The 14696-nt window shown below is 43.3% G+C and overlaps 1 protein-coding gene across 1 annotated transcript in view; it reads left to right on the forward strand.

Moving 5' to 3' along the window:
- The first annotated feature begins 7058 nt into the window (after window positions 1-7058).
- LOC138665287 (calcium-binding protein 2-like) overlaps window positions 7059-14696 on the forward strand; it is a 133763-nt gene continuing 126125 nt past the window's right edge. The window contains exon 1 of the mRNA XM_069752624.1: window positions 7059-7334. Coding sequence (XP_069608725.1) covers window positions 7080-7334 — 255 coding nt within the window. The 5' untranslated portion in view covers window positions 7059-7079. The remainder of the gene's footprint in view (window positions 7335-14696) is intronic.

Genomic DNA, 14696 nt, shown 5'->3' on the forward strand with positions numbered 1-14696 from the left:
TTATGGTTTTGTAGTACATTCCAGCTTTGTGCAGGTCTATGATCTTGTCCCTGACATCCTTATAAAGCTCTTTGGTCTTGCCCATGTTGTAGAGGTTAGAGCCTGACTGATTAGTTGAGTCTGTGGACAGGAGTCTTTTATAAAGGTGAGTATGTAAGACAGCCGTCTTTAATGCAGGTTGATTAGGAGCGTCCGGTCTGTAGGAGCAAAGACTCTTAATGGTTGGTAGGGATCAAATACTTATTTCTCACTGCAAAATGCAAATAAATCTGTGCAAATTTATACAATGTGATTTTCTGGATTTTATTTTTGATAATCTATCTCTCAATGTTAAAATTAACCTACCCTTAAAATTATAGACTGTTCATGTCTTTGTCAATGGGCAAACTTACAAAATCAGCAAGGGATCAAATAATTATTTCCTTCAATGTATTTACATCATGTGTTGTATCCCTGACTTTGATGTGGGCTCATACGCTGAGCTCGCATCTTTATTGACACATGATGGCTGATTTAATCAGCCATTATGTGCTTATAACATTAACATTTTAAATCCCGCTGTCAGTCTCTGACAGCTGAATTTAATATGTGCCGACATTCCATGCTCCCATAAGCACACCCCTGACGTGATTGCGGGCCGCGAATGGGATCAGCAGATCCCCAGCGGTCATTACGATCCTCTTGTGAATGCTGGCTCATGGGGGCATTCATAGGAGCCCTGCTATGTATAACACAAGCTTCTTCGGGGGGCGAACTGTCTAATGTAAACTGGCCAGTTTAAATACCCCACACCGCATGAGAGTGAGGCGGCTGATGCGGCGCTTCCGATGGCACAGCTGTGGCCGGAAGCCCGGGAGTCGACGTCCAACGTCACAGATTCACGCCCACCGCTGATGCGTCAGTGGGAGGGCTGTTATGAAAGGCAATTCAGTACTACAATGGACATAGCGGTCAGAGCACATACAGTGATCTGACAATAACCCAAAATCATAGAACGAGCTCTGAGACGTGGGAACTCTGCAGACCGCAATCCCTAATCCTCTCCAAACAACACTAGAGGCAGCCGTGGATTGCGCCTAACTCTGCCTATGCAACTCGGCACAGCCTGAGAAACTAACTAGCCTGAAGATAGAAAATAAGCCTACCTTGCCTCAGAGAAATACCCCAAAGGAAAAGGCAGCCCCCCACATATAATGACTGTGAGTTAAGATGAAAAGACAAACGTAGAGATCAAATAGATTCAGCAAAGTGAGGCCCGACTTTCTTAACAGATCGAGGATAGAAAAGGTAACTTTGCGGTCTACACAAAACCCTAAAGAAAACCATGCAAAGGGGGCAAAAAGACCCTCCGTACCGAACTAACGGCACGGAGGTACACCCTTTGCGTCCCAGAGCTTCCAGCAACAAAATAGACAAGCTGGACAGAAAAAATAGCAAACAAATAGCAAAGAAGAACTTAGCTATGCAAAGCAGCAGGCCACAGGAATGATCCAGGGAAAAGCAAGTCCAACACTGGAACATTGACAGGAAGCCAGGATCAAAGCATTAGGTGGAGTTAAGTAGAGAAGCACCTAACGACCTCACCAGATCACCTGAGGGAGGAAACTCAGAAGCCGCAGTACCACTTCCCTCCACCAACAGAAGCTCACAGAGAGAATCAGCCGAAGTACCACTTGTGACCACAGGAGGGAGCTCTGCCACAGAATTCACAACAGAGGGCCTGAAGTGCGACGCTGTGAGGAAGCGTGTCCACGGCAACCGAATCCCGCCGGCCACCACAAGTGCACACCACAGAGAAGGAAGTACATGTATTTAGTTCCGGGCTAGAAGGACATGGTAAGAGTGAACAAAGATATAACAAAAACCTAAAAACAAAACATATGGGGCAAGGTAAGGGTGCAAGTGCACATACCTGAAATAGTGCAGAAGAAATCGCAAGGTGACGTGAGTAATGATAACAACAGGTGACTGTAAAAGAGGGAACCGGAAAAGTGAATGAGCCATGGCAAGTGAAGATATATAAAGTCTAAGGAAGGCATCAAAATCTATAGGAGATATATGAGAGAATGCATCTCAACCCTATAGAAAACCTTTGGAGGGAGTTGAAAGTCTGTGTTGCCAAGCGAAAAGCCAAAAACATCACTGCTCTAGAGGAGATCTGCATGGAGGAATGGGCCAACATACCAACAACAGTGTGTGGCAACCTTGTGAAGACTTACAGAAAACGTTTGACCTCGGTCATTGCCAACAAAGGATATATTACAAAGTATTGAGATGAAATTTTGTTTCTGACCAAATACTTATTTTCCACCATAATATGCAAAAAAAATGTTAAAAAAACAGACAATGTGATTTTCTGGATTTTTTTTTCTCAGTTTGTCTCCCATAGTTGAGGTCTACCTATGATGTAAATTACAGGCGCCTCTCATCTTTTTAAGTGGTGGAACTTGCAATATTGCTGACTGACTAAATACTTTTTTGCCCCACTTTATATAAATATATAAAAAGTATATGTGTATACATACACATATAAGCACATATATACATATATGAGTGAACCATAGTAGATAATAGGAGTGAAAATAAATAATGCCTCAGAAAGGCATGAGATATATTGAAAATATATGAACATATATACATACATACATACACACACAGATCCAGACAAAGTAACTAAAATATGAAACACATTATAATATATATTCAAAAGTCATTATCATGTAGAACCAGATATGCATAAATTATTATAACATGATATAAAATATATGCCTAAGAAACCATGTTTTCTTCCTTCAATATATAGTATAAGATAAAATTCTTCTAGTCTTGATACGTCAGCCGTACTTTTGAATCACACGTCCTGAAATCTCAGCGGGAGAGTAATGCAGGGAGGGCTATGAAAAAAGGCCTACATAAGAAAAAAAGTGAGAATGAGAACAAAGAAAATGCCAAAATAATAAAATTAAAACCATAGAAACAGACAATACAAAAATACAAAAATAAAATTACAGAAATGGAACAAAACTAAGGACCTCATTAAGGCCTTTAGGGCGAATGCAATCATTGTGAATGATCCATTGCGTTTCCAACTGAGCAAGTCTCTTCTTGATATCTCCACCACGTTTGTCTATTAGAACACAGTCAATGCCACGGATTCGTAACAGGTTGGTATTGCATCCATGCTTTTCCTTGAAGTGTCTAGGAATAGGCTTCAGGAATTCATCAGCTGATGAGTCCAAGGCACCTTTTATGTCGTGAACATGTTCTCTGACTCTCACACGAGTTGTCGTGAGGTCAAACCGACATATTAAGCCACAGGGGCATGTGGCATAGTATACTTCACCTTCTGTTGAACATGTAATATGCTGAGTGATGCGGAATTCTTTTAGACCGTCACTAGACATGAAGTTAAAACAGCGTTCCAAATTTGTGCAAGCAGCACAATTTTACAAGGAAAGAAACCCCATCTGGGGCCCTTAGATCCGAAAACACTCTTAGATTCTTGACCTTTATAGTAACTGGGGGTTAACATATCCCGCAAATTCTTGTTTCTCCTATATGTGATGAAGGGTGTAGTGTTGATACACTTAGCCAACACGGTGTCCTGTTTGATAACTGGCCAATACTTGCCTAATATATCTATAAAGGCCATAGCATTGCTGGAATAGGTAGAAATAAATCTCACCTGTTGTGATGTCTCCAATTTCTTTTTGGTTTTCAAAAGATCATTTCTAGCAATATGTGAAGCTTTCCTCATGCCTTTCTTCACAACTGTTTCCGAGTAACCACGGTCACAGAAACAATTGAAGATTTCATCAGCTTGTTTTTGGTACTATGCGACCTCAGATCAAATCCGTTTAGCCCTCAAAAACTGACCATATGGAATATTGTCCTTCAGATGTGTAGGATGAGCTGAGGAGGTATGGAGTAAGCTGTTGACTGATGTCTATTTCCTATGTAAGTCACTCTGCAGGAAACCATCCTCACCCCTTTCGGACACACACATCGAGGAACTCCACGTAGTCTCGGCTATAATGGCAAGTAAGTTTGATGTTAAAATCATTATCGTTAAGATGTTCAACAAAATTCAAAAGATCTCTTTCACTACCCTGCCAAATCGCAAAGACATCATCTATGTAGCGTGTCCACATTAGTACTGTAGATGACAAAGGGGTGGCGTCCATGATGAAAGTTCTCCTCTCCCACAGCCCCAGGAACAGACATGTGTAGGACGGCGCAAAGGCCGCCCCCATGGCTGTACCCTGGAGCTGCAGGTAGAGTGCCTCTTTAAAAATAAAGAAATTGTGAGATAGTGCAAATTCCAATATAGACATCAGAAAGCGGATAAAATGGTCATCTATGCCTGTCATGGCAAGAAAAGAATTGACAGCTTCCAGGCCATTAACATGTCTTATAGAAGTGTAGAGGAACTCTACATCTAGTGTCACCAACCACATGTCAGGTTCTAGACAGATATTTGTGATCTTGGTGAGAAAATCACCCGTATCTCTTAGAAAGGATGGCAATGTTTCAACCAGTGGTTTAAGGTGAAAGTCCAACATCTTACCTATATTTTCGGTCAATCTACCATTGCCAGAGACGATAGGTTGTCCTGGCGGACATGACAAACGTTTGTGGATTTTAGGCAGCAGGTGCAGGCATGGTGTCCGTGGTACAACAGGAATCAGACCTTCCTTCAACTCTGTTGATATTAGTCCATCTAAAAAAGCTTCTTCCGAAATGTCCATCAGTTCAACCTGAAAGGTAGATGTCGGATTAAAGCTTAACCGCTTGTATTTGCTTTCATCTCTCAGCTGAAGGAGTGCCTCCTTCTCGTACATGTCGGAAGGCCATGTAACGACATTGCCTCCTTTGTCAGCTGGTTTCACCAGCACCCCTTTCATGCATTTTAATTCAGTCAATGCCTGCCTTTGTACCTTTGTCAAATTATCACATTTAATACCCTGTGGGATTTTTTGAAGGTCTTCTGTTACCACTCTTACAAATAGATCGATTTCAGGGAACAGATTTAGAGGGGGAAACCGTTTTGGTTTAGGTAGCACAAACTTACCCATGGATGCCGTATAATCAGATTCTCCACAAAGTTTGTTTAGAATTGCAATTGCCTCCTTTTCTTCAGCAGTCCACTGTGTATCTCCAGAATTTTTTCTTTGGTGCAATTTATGAAGTACCAGCTTCCTTGCAAATAAGTGGAGGTCTTTTACTGCTGTGATAAAATTAAACGGTGAGGTAGGAGAGAAGGAAAGCCCAAGGCTTAACACCTCTATTTGGGCATCAGTCAGAGCAATTGATGAAAGGCTCACAACCTGTAATTTCGCAGATCCGGATGAGCCTTTGTAGGTGCGTTTAGATGAATTGTACTTTTGATTATAATTAATGCCTTTGCACTTATTCCTACCGGTAGAAGAAAAACGCTGACTATCCTGACTCTCAGATGTGCCTTCAACTGAAGACATGGAGGAGATGGATGATGATCTTACTGATCAGACGATTGCAGCTTTAAACTCCCTAAGGGGACTAAGAAATACAGTAAAAAGTACAAAAAAAAGTTTTTAAAAATATGGGAAAAAAATAATCTAAGATCACATCACCCCCTTTTGAAAAAAAAAACAAATACACATATTTGGTATTGCTGCTTTCAGAAATGTTGGATCTATCAAAACATGAAATAATTTGATTGGTAAATAACGGAAAAAAATTTGAAACACTAGAATTACGTTTTTTTTGCCCACTGCATTAAAATGCAATAAGAGACGATCAAAACATCGTATCCACCCCAAAATGGTGTCAAATAAAATGTCAGCTGAGTGAGCAAAAAATACACCCTCACCCAGATCGTGATAAATGAGAACCTTATGGGTCTCAGAAAATGGCGACAAAAGCAAATGTATTATTTATTTTATTTACAAATTTCCAAATCACCACTTCACAAGTGAAAAAAATCTATACATGTTTGGTATCTGCGTACTTGTACTTACCTGGAGAATCATATTGTCAGGTCAGTGTTACCATGTAGTGAACATGGTCAACAAAAAAAACTCAAAAAATAATGGTGGAATTACAGTTTTTTTGCAACTTCAACGCACTTGGAATTTTTTTTCTGTTTTCTAGTACATTATATGGTAAAATCAATGGGGTCATTCAAAAGTACAACTCATCCCACAAAAAAACAAGCCCCATATGGCTATATTGATGCAAAAAAAAAAGTTATGACTCTTGGAAGAAAGGGAGGAAAAAACGGAAAATGGCCAAGGGATGAAGGAGTTAAAGTTGTACACAGATTTGCTTTTGCTATATTTTCTTACCTACAATACATCAACTTCATTCACTGATTGTTCACTTAATGCCGAATATTTTTCAGAATTTGACCATTGTAATCAGTGTTATTCACGTTACGGTTTTAATGTTATGGCTGATCTGTCTACATACCGAACCAGTTCCACAGAGTTGACCTCAATAGTGTATTTCGCTTCTTTGTGTATACATGAACAGTGGATATTTGGAATAATAATTGGTTGATTAATATTTTATTACAATAACTAGCTCTTTACTGTAGAACACTGTGAGTGTATTGTGCCCCACAGAAACATTTTGAGGATCAGATGTCAGCTCACTCTTTGACGAAGCCCGGTAATGATTTCTCATCTGCTCATCTTATCTGTTCCTTGTCAGAAGCTGAGGCTTGTGACTTGTTCATAATTAAAGAGACACCTGATCCTTTAACTACAATGGTTGCTCTATAATTAAGGAAAACGTGGTTAAGGTTTTTACCACACAGACTTGGTTACAGATTGGGATTAACAATTTCAATTTCATGTCAATAGTTGATTTTGGTGTGTTCCACTGATTGAGAGCAGGCCACTAAACTGATGTAGGGTCAAATATTGGGACAACTGTTGGTTGATGACTAAGTAATTACTATGTGATATACATAATATATGTGGAGGTTTCATCTTCTGAAATGTAATACTATGGGAAGGTAATATGAAGTGTGGACAGCTCTTCCAGTGAATGTGTAGAACAAGGACAACTAGTACAAGGAGCGAGACAGCAAAGTAATGTTCTTCTTCCTAAGAGAAACCCAGCGTTCTCAAAATGAGAACAATGAGAGCAGAGCTGGAAGATCAAACTCAACAGTTTCACGAAAGAAATTCATGAAGTCTAGGGCCAAAAGCAAATCTGGAGATGATGTAGCAGAGACCCCAACAGAAAAAGAAGACACGTTCCCAGCAAGAGAACAGAGGATTCCTATTGCTGAAACCCCTGTGCTACGGTCCCTACGAGAGCGACTGAAGCGCGGCAATGGATTACAGGTAGGAGAATCACAATGTACTTTCATCTCCAAGCTATTTATAAGTCCATGCATGTAGCTCCTTCAATGACAAGTCCTCAAGTCTTTTACATGGCCAGACCGTTCTTCCATTACTGAGAAATCAACATTTTTTTTTATTAATATGCAAATTAGGCCAAATAACTATTTGTATATCTGAAACGGGAAGTGAGGAGTTTGACAAAGGAAAATCATTCCCTTTATAAACCCATTGACACCCCCACAGCATGATCACAGGGTGCCGACTACTTGCTCTTGCAACGGGAGGTGTTATGACCTGGTGGTCAGGACAATAATGGACCTGGTGGTTAAGAGCACACGGAATGACCTGATAGTTACTGATAATAAAGGACGAGCTCTGGGACGTGGGAACTCTGCTGACCGCAATCCCCAATCCTATCAACCACACTAGAAATAGCCGTGGATTGCTCCTAACGCTCCCTATGCAACTCGGCACAGCCTAAGGAACTAGCTAGCCCTGAAGATAGAAAAATAAAGCCTACCTTGCCTCAGAGAAATTCCCCAAAGGAAAAGGCAGCCCCCCACATATAATGACTGTGAGTAAAGATGAAAATACAAACACAGAGATGAAATAGATTTAGCAAAGTGAGGCCCGACTTACTGAACAGACTGAGGATAGGAAAGGTTGCTTTGCAGTCAGCACAAAAACCTACAAAAAGACCACGCAGAGGGCGCAAAAAGACCCTCCGCACCGACTCACGGTGCGGAGGCGCTCCCTCTGCGTCCCAGAGCTTCCAGCAAGCAAGACAAAAATAAAAATAGCAAGCTGGACAGAAAAATAGCAAACCAAAGAAAATACAAGCAGGATCTTAGCTTCTGCTAGGAAGACAGGTCACAAGAATGATCCAGGAGTGAACTAGACCAATACTGGAACATTGACAGGTGGCATGGAGCAAAGATCTAAGTGGAGTTAAATAGAGCAGCCAGCTAACGAATCAACCTCGTCATCTGTGGAAGGAAACTCAGAAACACACACCAGAGGAAGTCTGTTGTGAATTCTGTTGTCGGGCTCCCTCCTGTGGTCATGAATGGTACTTCGACTGGTTCTGTCCATAGACTTCCTCTGGTGGGTGTTTCTGAGTTTCCTTCCACAGGTGACGAGGTTAATTCATTAGCTGCTGCTCTATTTAACTCCACTTAGGTCTTTGCTCCATGCCACCTGTCAATGTTCCAGTATTGGTCTAGTTCACTCCTGGATCGTTCTTGTGACCTGTCTTCCCAGCAGAAGCTAAGTTCCAGCTTGTATTTCTTTGGTTTGCTATTTTTCTGTCCAGCTTGCTATTTTTATTGTTGTCTTGCTTGCTGGAAGCTCTGGGACGCAGAGGGAGCGCCTCCGCACCGTGAGTCGGTGCGGAGGGTCTTTTTGCGCCCTCTGCGTGGTCTTTTTGTAGGTTTTAGTGCTGACCGCAAAGTAACCTTTCCTATCCTCGGTCTGTTCAGTAAGTCGGGCCTCACTTTGCTAAATCTATTTCATCTCTGTGTTTGTATTTTCATCTTTACTCACAGTCATTATATGTGGGGGGCTGCCTTTTCCTTTGGGGAATTTCTCTGAGGCAAGGTAGGCTTTATTTTTCTATCTTCAGGGCTAGCTAGTTCCTTAGGCTGTGCCGAGTTGCATAGGGAGCGTTAGGCGCAATCCACGGCTATTTCTAGTGTGTTTGATAGGATTAGGGATTGCGGTCAGTAGAGTTCCCACGTCCCAGAGCTCGTCCTTTATTATCAGTAACTATCAGGTCATTCCGTGTGCTCTTAACCACCAGGTCCATTATTGTCCTGACCACCAGGTCATAACAGTACAGGTGGCCTAAAGTACTAATGCATCTCAATAGACGGATAAGAGAAGTTCTGAGACCATTTTTTTTCTTTGCAGTGTGTTTTGTCTCTCTTTCCCCCTTTACCTCTGGGTGGTTCAGGACACTGGTGTAAACATGGACATTCAAGGTCTGTCCTCTTGGATGGATAATCTCACTACAAGGGTACAAAACATTCAAGATTTTGTGGTTCAGAATCCGATGTCAGAGCCTAGGATTCCAATTCCTGATTTGTTTTTTGGTGATAGATCTAAGTTCTTGAATTTCAAAAATAATTGTAAATTGTTTCTTGCCTTGAAACCTCGCTCCTCAGGTGACCCTGTTCAACAAGTAAAGATCATTATTTCTTTGTTACGTGGTGACCCTCAAGACTGGGCATTTTCCCTTGCGCCAGGAGATCCGGCATTGTGTGATGTTGATGCATTTTTCCTGGCGCTTGGATTGCTTTATGACGAACCTAATTCAGTGGATCAGGCAGAGAAAATCTTGCTGGCTCTGTGTCAGGGTCAGGATGAAGCGGAGATATATTGTCAGAAGTTTAGAAAGTGGTCTGTGCTCACTCAGTGGAATGAATGTGCCCTGGCAGCAATCTTCAGAAAGGGTCTCTCTGAAGCCCTTAAGGATGTCATGGTGGGATTTCCCATGCCTGCTGGTCTGAATGAGTCTATGTCCTTGGCCATTCAGATCGATCGACGCTTGCGTGAGCATAAAGCTGTGCACCATTTGGCGGTACTATCTGAGCATGGGCCTGAGCCTATGCAATGTGATAGGACTTTGACCAGAGCTGAACGGCAAGAACACAGACGTCGGAATGGGCTATGTTTTTACTGTGGTGATTCCACTCATGCTATCTCCGATTGTCCTAAGCACACTAAGCGGTTCGCTAGGTCTGCCACCATCGGTACGGTACAGTCTAAATTTCTATTGTCTGTTACTCTGATTTGCTCTTTGTCATCCTATTCTGTTATGGCATTTGTGGATTCAGGCGCTGCCCTGAATTTGATGGACTTGGAGTTTGCTAGGCGCTGTGGTTTTTTCTTGGAGCCCTTGCAGTATCCTATTCCATTGAGAGGAATTGATGCTACGCCTTTGGCCAAGAATAAGCCTCAGTACTGGACCCAATTGACCATGTGCATGGCTCCTGCACATCAGGCGGATATCCGCTTCCTGGTGTTGCATAATCTGCATGATGTGGTCGTTTTGGGGTTGCCATGGCTACAGGTTCATAATCCAGTATTGGACTGGAAATCTATGTCTGTGTCCAGCTGGGGTTGCCAGGGGGTACATGGTGATGTTCCATTTTTGTCTATTTCGTCTTCCACTCCTGAAGTTCCAGAGTTTTTGTCGGATTATCGGGATGTATTTGATGAGCCCAAAGCCAGTGCCCTACCTCCTCATAGGGATTGCGATTGTGCAATTAATTTGATTCCTGGTAGTAAGTTTCCTAAAGGCCGATTGTTCAATTTATCTGTGCCAGAGCACGCCGCTATGCGGAGTTATATAAAGGAGTCCTTGGAGAAAGGCCATATTCGCCCGTCGTCATCACCGTTAGGAGCAGGGTTCTTTTTTGTGGCCAAGAAGGATGGTTCTTTGAGACCTTGTATTGATTACCGCCTTCTTAATAAAATTACAGTCAAATTTCAGTATCCTTTGCCGTTGCTGTCTGATTTGTTTGCTCGTATTAAAGGGGCTAGTTGGTTCACCAAGATAGATCTTCGAGGGGCGTATAATCTTGTGCGTACTAAACAAGGCGATGAATGGAAAACAGCATTTAATACGCCCGAGGGACATTTTGAGTACCTGGTTATGCCATTCGGGCTTTCCAATGCTCCATCAGTATTTCAGTCCTTTATGCATGATATCTTCCGAGATTACCTGGATAAATTCCTGATTGTGTATTTGGATGATATTTTGGTCGTTTCGGATGATTGGGAGTCTCATGTGAAGCAGGTCAGAATGGTGTTCCAGGTCCTCCGTGCGAATTCCTTGTTTGTGAAGGGGTCAAAGTGTCTCTTTGGAGTTCAGAAGGTTTCATTTTTGGGGTTCATTTTTTCCCCTTCTACTATCGAGATGGACCCTGTTAAAGTCCACGCCATTTACGATTGGACTCAGCCGACATCTGTGAAGAGCCTGCAAAAGTTCCTGGGCTTTGCTAATTTTTATCGGCGCTTCATCGCTAATTTTTCTACTGTTGCTAAACCGTTGACTGATTTGACCAAGAAGGGTGCTGATGTGGTCAATTGGTCTTCTGCAGCTGTAGAGGCTTTTCAGGAGTTGAAGCGTCGTTTTTCTTCTGCCCCTGTGTTGTGCCAGCCAGATGTTTCGCTCCCGTTTCAGGTTGAGGTTGATGCTTCTGAGATTGGAGCAGGGGCTGTTTTGTCGCAAAGAATTTCTGATGGCTCGGTGATGAAGCCATGTGCTTTCTTTTCTAGAAAGTTTTTGCCTGCTGAGCGTAACTATGATGTTGGTAATCGTGAGTTGTTGGCCATGAAGTGGGCATTCGAGGAGTGGCGTCATTGGCTGGAAGGAGCCAAGCATCGCGTGGTGGTCTTGACAGATCACAAGAATTTGACTTATCTTGAGTCTGCCAAATGGTTGAATCCGAGACAGGCTCGATGGTCGTTATTTTTCTCCCGTTTTGATTTTGTGGTTTCGTACCTTCCGGGCTCTAAGAATGTGAAGGCTGATGCCCTGTCAAGGAGTTTTGTGCCTGACTCTCCGGGTGTTCCTGAGCCGGCGGGTATTCTCAAAGAGGGGGTAATTTTGTCTGCCATCTCCCCTGATTTGCGGCGGGTGCTGCAAAAATTTCCGGCTGATAGACCTGACCATTGCCCAGCGGAGAAACTGTTTGTCCCTGATAGATGGACTAGTAGAGTTATCTCTGAGATTCATTGTTCAGTGTTGGCTGGGCATCCTGGAATCTTTGGTACCAGAGATTTGGTGGCTAGATCCTTCTGGTGGCCGTCTTTGTCACGGGATGTGCATTCTTTTGTGCAGTCCTGTGGGACTTGTACTCGGGCTAAGCCCTGCTGTTCTCGTGCCAGTGGGTTGCTTTTGCCCTTGCCGGTCCCAAAGAGGCCCTGGACGCATATTTCTATGGATTTTATTTCAGATCTCCCCGTCTCTCAAAAGATGTCGGTCATTTGGGTGGTTTGTGATCGCTTTTCTAAGATGGTCCATTTGGTACCTTTGTCTAAATTGCCTTCCTCCTCTGATTTGGTGCCATTATTTTTCCAGCATGTGGTTCGTTTACATGGTATCCCGGAGAACATCGTTTCTGACAGAGGTTCCAAGTTTGTTTCGAGGTTTTGGCGATCCTTTTGTGCTAGGATGGGCATTGATTTGTCTTTTTCCTCGGCTTTCCATCCTCAGACAAATGGCCAAACCGAACAAACTAATCAAACTTTGGAAACATATCTGAGATGCTTTGTTTCTGCTGATCAGGATGATTGGGTGTCCTTTTTGCCGTTGGCTGAGTTCGCCCTTAATAATCGGGCCAGCTCGGCTACTTTGGGTTCGCCGTTTTTCTGCAATTCTGGTTTCCATCCTCGTTTCTCTTCAGGGCAGGTTGAGTCTTCGGACTGTCCTGGTGTAGATACTGTGGTGGATAGGTTGCAGCAGATTTGGACTCATGTGGTGGACAATTTGACATTGTCCCAGGAGAAGGCTCAACGTTTCGCTAACCGCCGACGCTGTGTGGGTCCCCGACTTCGTGTTGGGGATTTGGTTTGGTTGTCGTCTCGTTATGTTCCTATGAAGGTTTCCTCTCCTAAGTTTAAGCCTCGTTTCATTGGTCCGTATAAGATTTCTGAGGTTATCAATCCTGTGTCATTTCGTTTGGCCCTTCCTGCTTCTTTTGCCATCCATAATGTGTTCCATAGGTCGTTGTTGCGGAGATACGTGGCGCCTGTGGTTCCATCCGTTGATCCTCCTGCCCCGGTGTTGGTTGAGGGGGAGTTGGAGTATGTGGTGGAGAAGATTTTGGATTCTCGTGTTTCGAGACGGAAGCTCCAGTACCTGGTCAAGTGGAGGGGTTATGGTCAGGAAGATAATTCCTGGGTTTTTGCCTCTGATGTTCATGCTGCCGATCTGGTTCGTGCCTTTCATTTGGCTCATCCTGGTCGTCCTGGGGGCTCTGGTGAGGGTTCGGTGACCCCTCCTCAAGGGGGGAGTACTGTTGTGAATTCTGTTGTCGGGCTCCCTCCTGTGGTCATGAATGGTACTTCGGCTGGTTCTGTCCATGGACTTCCTCTGGTGGGTGTTTCTGAGTTTCCTTCCACAGGTGACGAGGTTAATTCATTAGCTGCTGCTCTATTTAACTCCACTTAGATCTTTGCTCCATGCCACCTGTCAATGTTCCAGTATTGGTCTAGTTCACTCCTGGATCATTCTTGTGACCTGTCTTCCCAGCAGAAGCTAAGTTCCAGCTTGTATTTCTTTGGTTTGCTATTTTTCTGTCCAGCTTGCTATTTTTATTGTTGTCTTGCTTGCTGGAAGCTCTGGGACGCAGAGGGAGCGCCTCCGCACCGTGAGTCGGTGCGGAGGGTCTTTTTGCGCCCTCTGCGTGGTCTTTTTGTAGGTTTTAGTGCTGACCGCAAAGTAACCTTTCCTATCCTCAGTCTGTTCAGTAAGTCGGGCCTCACTTTGCTAAATCTATTTCATCTCTGTGTTTGTATTTTCATCTTTACTCACAGTCATTATATGTGGGAGGCTGCCTTTTCCTTTGGGGAATTTCTCTGAGGCACGGTAGGCTTTATTTTTCTATCTTCAGGGCTAGCTAGTTCCTTAGGCTGTGCCGAGTTGCATAGGTAGCGTTAGGCGCAATCCACGGCTATTTCTAGTGTGTTTGATAGGATTAGGGATTGCGGTCAGTGGAGTTCCCACGTCCCAGAGCTCGTCCTTTATTATCAGTAACTATCAGGTCATTCCGTGTGCTCTTAACCACCAGGTCCATTATTGTCCTGACCACCAGGTCATAACAGAAGTCCATGGACAGAACCAGCCGAAGTACTATTCATGACCACAGGAGGGAGCCCGACAAAAGAATTCACAACAGGGAGGCCTGACAACGGTTATATCACTAACCCAACTTGATCCTGTCAGGGTCAAGACCTGATAGGCTAGCTGTCAGTCAAACACTAAGAGGTTAAATAATACAATGTACAACATAAGTAGCACAGTGTATGATCAATACAATCAAATGATTACATGATCAAGTGCCTTTGTGAGACTAGTGGGTAAAAATTTAGAATGAAAAACATGTTTTAAATATTTAAAATTACACATGTAAAGATCCCTCGAACGTAGCGTGTTTATCCAGCTCCAGATGGCACCAACAGTCCTTAGGATAGTTCCTCAAATCCAGACAACAGATTCCACAACTGTAGCACATGTATCCAGGCCATCCATACATTGGCACCAGGACCTCAGCAACAGATCCCAAGCCATCGACGTCACTATACCAACTATTCAGTAAACATGTGGCTTCCTCTCCTGGGATCAGCCCCCTGGAT

Source organism: Ranitomeya imitator, chromosome 2 (assembly GCF_032444005.1).
Source record: "Ranitomeya imitator isolate aRanImi1 chromosome 2, aRanImi1.pri, whole genome shotgun sequence".
Lineage (NCBI taxonomy): Eukaryota > Metazoa > Chordata > Amphibia > Anura > Dendrobatidae > Ranitomeya > Ranitomeya imitator.